Source organism: Mycetomoellerius zeteki, unplaced genomic scaffold (assembly GCF_001594055.1).
Source record: "Mycetomoellerius zeteki isolate Tzet28-1 unplaced genomic scaffold, Tzet1.0 scaffold93, whole genome shotgun sequence".
NCBI lineage: Eukaryota > Metazoa > Arthropoda > Insecta > Hymenoptera > Formicidae > Mycetomoellerius > Mycetomoellerius zeteki.
In genome coordinates, this window is record NW_017257968.1 from 1,092,637 (window position 1) to 1,101,403 (window position 8,767).

Below are 8,767 nucleotides of genomic sequence, written 5' to 3' on the forward strand. Positions count from 1 at the left end.
TCGATGTGAGAAAAATATAAGAGCCTCTTACTTTAAAATATAAACTCGAATCATATGCATCCTGGAGAAGTAACGTGTCAAATGACATATTAATAACGCTGCAAATAATAAGGTGACGTAAAATAGCATTATAATAATGGCACAGTAACATTTCAAATAGTTGACTAAAAACTTATTAAAAGCGTATCAAAGACGTCTCTAAATTGACATTATTATGCGCTTGGCTTACATTAATATTATTAATCAAGCGATTAATAATATTAATCAAGCACGTACATCATATGTGATATAAAAATGACGCTATTGTCGCTTGATTAATATTATTAATCAAGCACGTACATCATATGTGATATACATGCTTGAAAAACATCTTATCTATTATTAGTCCTTGATTATTAGTCACTTGATTATTAGTCACTTGAAATTACTATATAAATCACAAAGTTCTTGCAATAATTTCAGTATAAGGCATAATTAGCAAGAATAACGAATAATTCAAGTGTATAAAAAAATGTTTTATACAAAAGTTTTACAATAAAATTACCTCTATTTACTCACGTCAATGATATTTTTTAGAATAATTATTTAACAATTTTTTTTCGAAAATTTTGACAAAAAATTGGTAAATAATTGTTCTAAAAACGCGAATGAATACAGATGATTTTGTTGTAAAACTTTTGTATAAAATATTTTTTTATATCTCAAATATTTTTCGAGATATAACGGAAAAAGCTGAACACCGCTATATACGTTAGGGGTGATTTCACCCCTTCAAACCGTTTTTGGGCCGCAACTGATATTTTCTAAATTCATCTCTATGTAAGCTACAAGTTCACGAAGTTTCATTAAAATCAGAATTTGTCACCTCGAGATGTTCCTTTGTTAGCGTCGAGACACTATTGTGTTTCCAAATGTCAGAATACTCGAGTATTTTGACATAATAATGTCAATTTAGAGACGTCTAAAAGACGTGATCACGTCTTTTAAACATCAATTATTGGGAATATAACGTCTAGATCAGTAATCACCATTTATCAACATGAAAATCACGTCAGGCGCTGCCTGGAAACCAATTATATAATAAAAAATCTTACAGTTCCGAATCTGCTATTTTTGTCAACGCAGTCAATGGCTGCATTCAGTAGAAAAAATTAATCAGTTAGCGCTTAGTAATTCTTTAATATAATTGGTTCCTACATTTAGATTCAGTGAAGAACTAAAGACAAGAACGAATCATATTAAAGAATCACTAAGCGCTAACTGATTAGTTTTCTCTGCTGAACGCAGTCATTGGCAATAGAAAAAGCAGCTCATCGAAAAGATCAACCGAAAAAGCAATTTACTATTAATAAACATGTTGTAATTTTTTAATATAATTGGTTACTATATATAGCTTTGCTTTTAGTTTCTCACTGAAACTCATTTAAATATAATATATTTATACATACACTGGTAGCAACATTATACTTGATATAAAAATGACGCTCCTATCACGTTAATTAATAATATTAATCAAGTACATACATCATATGTGATATAAAAATGACGCTACTGTTCCGTTAATTAATAATATTAATCAAGCACGTACATCATATGTGATATAAAAATAACGCTACTGTCCCGTTAATTAATTGATATAAATAATTAATTAACATGACAGCGTCATTTTTATATCAAGTATAATGTACATGAGATATAAGATACAAGATAATTTTTATGTAATAATAATAATATATCTTTTTTAACACATTTTTTAAATGTTCCAAAGTAGTCAAGGGAGGAATGACGGCATTTGGAATAATTCGTGCGTAAAAAAATTAGAGTAGAATAAGCCTACTGGAGAAACTACTATAAAAAAAGCGCACCATGCTATCTACTTGATAGGTGATGTGGAAATGATAGCATTTTATCATTTTCTTGGGATAGACATTTACTTAGAAATAGCTTTATAATAAAATGACCTCTATCATAAATATTTTTTAAAATAATAATTTTTTTAAAAAGTTCTGAAAATTGTTGCCAACATAGAGTTTGAAGGGTAAAATCAGGCCTCATGTGTGAAGCGATTTTCAGCTTTCTCCAAAACGCGAACGAATACAGCTAATTTTGTTGTAAAACTTTTGTATAAAACATTTTTTTATATCTCGAATAGTTTTCGAGATATAACGAAAAAAGCTGAAAACCGCTGTACACGTAAGGGGTAATTTCACCCCTTCAAATCGTTTTTCCGCACCAACTGATAAATTCATTTCTTTATGTAAGCTACAAGTCCACAAAGTTTCATTAAAATCAGAATTTGACACCTCGAGAGGTTCCCTTGTAAGCGCTAACTGATTAGTTTTCTCTACTGAACGCAGTCATTGGCAATAGAAAAAGCAGCTCACCGAAAAAATCAATGGAAAAAGCAATTTATTATTAATAAACATGTTGTGATTTTTTTAATATAATTGGTTACTATATACAGCTTTGCTTTTAGTTTCTCATTGAAACTCATTTAAATATAATATAGTATATTATACATACACTAGTAGCAAGCTTATGTCAAAATAGCGACAAAATGACGTAACTTACTACAAAGGTACATATATACACACTGAGAAAAAAATATAGTCAATTTTAATAAATATCTAGTCCAATACAGCCAACTAAATATTTACTTACAGTAAAATAAATATTTGTTCAGTAAAAAGAATGATTGTTAAATCAAATTAATGTTTCTTGTATCAAATAAATATATCTTTATATTTAATAAATATTTAATTGGCAGTATTGTATTAAATATTTATTAAAATCGACTATTTGTTTTCAGTGCATGAATGTACTTCTGCTAATTGCTATTTGTTTTTAGAATCCAATCTAAACGTAATACATTAGATAAGCGAGCGTGAAATAAATGAAATAAAATTTAGGGATATATCATATATTTTTCAGAATAAAATAGCTTCAAAGTGAAGCCTACTATCATCCAGTCTTTTTCAGTAAAAAAAAAGTTTTTTTTTATGTATTGGAAAATAAAAAAGTTAATAGCTTTGAAATGAAACCCATCATCCTTCATCGGTGAAAAAAAAATTTTGTATGTTGAAAAAATATAAAAGCCTACGGTTGTTCCCTTCGGCTATAACCAAGCAAACAAGTCACAGTAAAATGTAACGTCAAAATGACGTCAAAATGACGTTAAAATGAATCGTAAATGATATTTTTTATCATTTTTACATCATTTCGATATTATGACTTGTTGTTCTGCTTGGATATAATCCATTGTGATCTATATTCAACGAACACGACCGTTGTGTTCCCTGAACTCATCTGTTGTTTATTCGTTCGTTAAAAGTCGATAAAAGAAAAGCATAAAAATTATATCACCGACGAGATACTATTAAAGACCGTCAACCCTGGACATATTTTCGTCCATACAAAAAGGATCCGAGAGTCCGGAGGTAATTGAAGAACGCTGACATTATCGACAATTGATATAAATTGCGATTATAACATAAATATTTGGATAATATATCATTAAATTGATGATTTTTTAGTATATAAATGTTCTATAAATTGGTATACAGACTTTTAATGCTATGTCTTATATATTATTGCTGCAAAGTTACAATTGTTTTTCTCTACAATTATCGTCGGTAATTATACATAAAAGTGACGACATCTACTTTAATACTTCGGAATAGGCACGGATTGTTCGGTAAGTCAAAAAACTCAATGAGCAAGTCAGTCATATCATATATTACCGCGTGTTCGTTTCGCATTGTTTCATTTGCATTTCGTAATTAATGAAATTCGTTCTATCAACGAGACGACAATCGAAGTCATTCCGCTCATCCTCGTGATAATGAAAAACTGACAACGTTCATGCGCTCGGCAAAATAATATTTATAGTGCTTCGCAAACTTTTGATGACAATAACAAGTCTAACCTCCACGAATTGATCTCTGCGAATTTGCAATCACTTCGATGTCGAATGCCCTTACCACGGATTCTTCTCACGGTCGCGCACGGAACAATGATCGTCCTACAAGTATTATGTCCAGAGAATTTGAAGCTGTTTTGGTGAGGGCAAGCGTATAAGCGGAGCGGAGGAAGGATGCTAAGCTGCATGAGTTTGATCAGATTACTTAGACGACGTCTCGTTCTTGGACTCATCTTCGCTCTGTCATTGACATATTGTGCCTTTTCGTTACTCCGCAATGAAAAGGCAGGTATATTTATATCATTAAAGTAAAATTATGTTAATAATCTGACTGCGAATCTGCGTGGATATTATTGTAACTTTTATTACAGAAGGTTTTGTCATTTTCTTTACAGAAAGGGCTACCGAATCTAGACAACAATTTTGATATGGATCCTATGATGATTAATGAAGACATGATACCCGATGATAACCTGCTAGAAGATCTAAGAGCATCCGATAAGTCTCCACTGTGGCAGATAGAAATACTGGATCAAGTAGCTGGTGATAACGCAGGAAATATAGATGCATCTAATTTAAATGAAAGCGACGCTTATAATCAGTCTTGTCGTAATTCCATTCAAGTGAGCATTTGTATTAATACAATGATTGCCCAAATATGAGTTAATTTGCAGTTAGACACCGTCTATTCACTGTTTTTTGAAAATAATTTTATGAATTTTTAAATAAAGAATTAATACAATTAAGTAGCATATTAATATGTTATAAAAAAGACTTTAAGGACAAATCTTGTAAAGTTATACAGTCAAAATTATACAGTGGCATTCGAAGTGTACTTCATTCTGTTTATTTTGATGAGCATCTCATATTTTCTCAGGGAAGAGGCTTGATAGTTGATGATCATGGTGTAGTATGTTCGAGACATGAAGTGCAATCGAATGGATGTTGTGCGATAGAGCAGAAACAGTCTCAAAAAAATGAAGAATCGTTTATGACTACGAGAGAAAAGTATAGTTGCAAAACATGCAATCCTCAAGGGTGCTGTACTATTTATGAGTATTGCGTTTCCTGTTGTTTACACCCAGACAAGGTGAGTTTTTATTGAGTCTATAATACTACTTTTCTTTATAATATTAAATATATGAATATTAAATATATAAACAATAATAAGATTGAAAGACCGCTAATGTTAAACATAATAATTTTAAATTAAGAAGCGCCATAACGGTCAGAACGTTAAGATGTTGAACTATTGTAAATTCATTTAAATGAATTAATTTCAGAAATGATAAATGCGTATTAAATATATAAATTAAAGCACTCAAATCATATAAAATATATATTACAAATCATATAAAATATACAAGAGAAAATCGCTATTTATATATTTTATCATGACTTAAATTTATTATAGCAAATAAGAGGTCGGAAGGACTTATCATCAGGCTCTTTGAAAGTACAAAAAAATGTAGGGAGAACGGCTGTTCACTTCCAGATTTGTCTGGCCGCTTGTCGCACTTCAAGTTCTAGTGTGCGACGCGACAACACTTACAAGGATCCCCTCGCGAAGCACTGTTATATTCCACAACGATATCGGCGCAATATTAATTCATTAAATAATAACGGCGACAGTCCCGCCGTTGTCATTACTTCTTCTTCTGTGGTGATGTTACTTTTTCCCTCTTCCGAATCTTACTCCTATTTATCCGATCCTATATTATCTACGGTTTTATGCTAACGTTATCTAATTATTATTTCATCGTAGAATAATAGCCTTGTAGAAAATAAATTCCTCTCGATTAATATTATATAAGGCCTGTTCTTTTTGGCTGAACTTTTGTACCATTTCATCTTTCTTCCTCTTCTTTTCTCCTGGAGAGAAAAAGAAGAAAGATGAATTGGTGCAAGAGAGTTCAGTCAAAAAGAACGGGCCTATAGTTAAACGTTTTTAGTAAGAGGAACGAATACCGCGCACGAGCGAGGATTTATAGCGCCATACGTCTGCGTATTGTATCTCCATATCGGGATGCCTTTTCTTCAACAGCTCTAAAATCTCGCTCCTGATGGTTTCCTGAACCGGATCATCCTATTGCAAAGACATTTTATTCGTTACATTTTTCAGATTTGTATTTTTGTTATTCATTCGCGATAATAAACTGGCAATTGTTCTCTACGTACATCGACAATAGTACAATCTGCTGCTGCATAATGACAGGAAATCGCCATTCTCGTTCTCTTGGATTTATTAATGCCAGATCCGTGAATGAGTAACGGATGAAAGAATACTGTGTCGCCGGGTTGCATCTCAAGATTTATCCAATTGTTGAGCATCGAAGGTAATTGCTACATAATAAAAATGTTAATTAAGCAACAATATGCAAAAGTAATATTTCGATAAAAAGATGTATTGAGGAGATATCTTACGTGTATGCCATGATAAAACTTGTTCATCACTCCTTCCGACTTTGGAGGATAACCATGCGGATACAAGTTCCCTAAAGTATGTGATCCAGGTGCTACATAGAGACATCCGTTTTCACTATTGCAGGGTTCCATGGCTGTCCATGCAGCTACTATACGATCGGCTGGTCGTAATGGGAAGTAGTACAGATCTTGATGCGGTGGATGTCTAAAAGAATACATCCTGTTCTTTAGCCATGTTGCATTAAATAATACTGGCAGTATTTTAAGATTTTTAATGATTACCTTGAACTTCCAAATCCGCTATCAGGTGGCTTTACGATGAGCATACTATGTATCGCCATGATGTTTGGTCCCGTAAAACACTCGATTATATCAAGAATTTTCTCGTGCTCGGTATATTGACGGAATACCGAATCCGTATGCATATCCTGTATTTTAGTTAGCGCTTTTTTGTCCTTCACATCGTACATTACTATCATCATATCTTGCCGTGGCTTGCCTTCGGCGATTTCATTATATCTGGGAAATAAAAGAAAACTTTATTTGTGAGTACTCATACATCCCAAATAGTACACTTTATCAGAGGATCCGACGTAAATGTCCTCTGGACATTTTTAACATGTCTCTTGGATGCGCTGCATATATTACAGTTGGATATATTACAGCTTTTAATACAGATCCTTTAATCCTTTTCCGACATGCAAAAATTTCGATACCATTAATTAGCTATTGAAATTAACACACGTGATCGATACCCGTAAAAACAAAGTTCGTATCTGCAATTTATTGTATGCCGACATTTCAGATAATCCATATTGAATAATCGGTCATCTGTAACATTATAGCTGGTCGTAGTATTTGCGCACACGTTAATATCAGTCAGCAAATTTACTGAAACATTGAACATTTCAATAACATTGCTAGATTATCGAGCTACTCATAGTGTGGACCGTCCACAAGATTATTTCAATTAATGTCTCCGCAATAATTTTTACTTTAAAGACTTTAATACCCGCGCATCTGCATATCTGTATGCGTTGAATAAACACATTTTATACGTTTCACAGTGATTAAAACAGGAGAGCGAGCAACTTTTACATGTATATATATTTGACATACGTGGAATGTTTCCTTCATATAAAGTAATCGTACAAAACTTTTAGATTTTCAGAAATTCGCTTGAAACACTCAAACAGAAATGGCATTGGATATTCGATACGCTTATTTTTTTACAAGTTAAATATACCTTTTATGACATTTATCGAGCACGTTTTGCGGTATGAAGCGGGGAAATACTAGATAACCATTCTTCTCGTAAAACAGCCTTTGTTTCATCGTAAGACGATTGAGAATGTCTCTCGTGTAGCGCAAATTTAATGAAGACATTATTGAATTTTTCTTATTCGGTGCTTCTAAAATCCACTCTGCTAGTCTTCTGTGTTATCTCTATTCTGAAATAAACAAAATTTGTTTGGTTAAAAAAAATCAGATTTTTCGTAAGATCGACTATTAATTAACAAAATGTTTGCTAAAAATATAGCACACGAAAGATTTTTTTTAAACAAGTCTTTAATTTATTAAAAAAAGAATGTATGTGTAAGAAAGAAGAGAAATGTGCCATTCACATTTGTATTATCATTGATGATTATCGATTCGCGAGACAAGAGTCTGTATCTGTTTATGAAACTATTCAAATTTGTTTCGTCATATCACGTATTCTCCGGAACTTTTATAAATTGTCTAAATTTAACGAATATATAGCGCGAAAAGGTATCGTTTCATCCTGGTCTCTCTCGCAATTTTCACTTTAAGAATATTCATCGTTGAGAGAATGTTACGCAGCGGCTTTAATAAACATTCGCATAACAATCGAGCTATTTTAAAACAGTAAGATCTTTTTACGTTCTACTTGAATAAAAATTTGACCATAGATTTTTTTACGTGATGACGCACATATATAGTTTAGAAAATTTTCTTTTATTTTAAATTACACTATATGCTTTGTTTCGATCGTATACTTCTACAAGAATAAAGCAAATTTTGGAATCCCACCGTCGACTTCGGGCGGACAAAAAGAGTAAATCGGTATTTTCTGAAATGAACTTGTAGAAAATTGGTAGAATTTGAAAGAACTGGAAGGAACGTTACGATCTCTCTCTCTCTCTCTCTCTCTCAATGTCTTTAATATTGTTAGATTCTGCAGCGCGTCGATTGTGCACTCGACTCAATTCACGTACTTATACCTGTCGGAACAGATTACACGCTGTCATGTTCCCGGATGCATGTTCATGCAAAATCCAATAACCGATCCATTAAATCTTTACACTCCATTTGCAAGTACAACCCGTCTGCGAATAATTATCTGTTTGTATCTGTTTGTACGAATTACACGCGGATTACTGAGGAGCATTCATGCGAAAAATC

General features: G+C 32.3%; 2 protein-coding genes across 8 annotated transcripts in view; one reads left to right on the forward strand and one right to left on the reverse strand.

Moving 5' to 3' along the window:
- Positions 1–3,677: 3,677 nt before the first annotated feature.
- On the forward strand, positions 3,678–5,708 carry LOC108730499 (UPF0454 protein C12orf49 homolog). The gene is made up of 4 exons (XM_018460229.1): positions 3,678–4,204; positions 4,315–4,542; positions 4,797–5,009; positions 5,334–5,708. The coding sequence occupies exons 1-4, from the start codon at positions 4,094–4,096 to the stop codon at positions 5,655–5,657; spliced, it is 876 nt and encodes a 291-aa protein (XP_018315731.1). The 5' UTR covers positions 3,678–4,093; the 3' UTR covers positions 5,658–5,708.
- A 63-nt stretch (positions 5,709–5,771) lies between these two features.
- The window catches only part of LOC108730523 (phytanoyl-CoA dioxygenase, peroxisomal), a 57,653-nt gene continuing 54,657 nt past the window's right edge, over positions 5,772–8,767 (reverse strand). For all 7 annotated transcript variants that reach the window (XM_018460279.1, XM_018460277.1, XM_018460282.1 and 4 more), the window contains 5 exons: positions 7,590–7,794; positions 6,626–6,862; positions 6,344–6,548; positions 6,098–6,262; positions 5,772–6,005 (listed from right to left, as the gene is read on the reverse strand). In XM_018460279.1, coding sequence (XP_018315781.1) covers positions 5,868–6,005; positions 6,098–6,262; positions 6,344–6,548; positions 6,626–6,862; positions 7,590–7,729 — 885 coding nt within the window. In that variant the 5' untranslated portion in view covers positions 7,730–7,794 and the 3' untranslated portion in view covers positions 5,772–5,867. The remainder of the gene's footprint in view (positions 6,006–6,097; positions 6,263–6,343; positions 6,549–6,625; positions 6,863–7,589; positions 7,795–8,767) is intronic.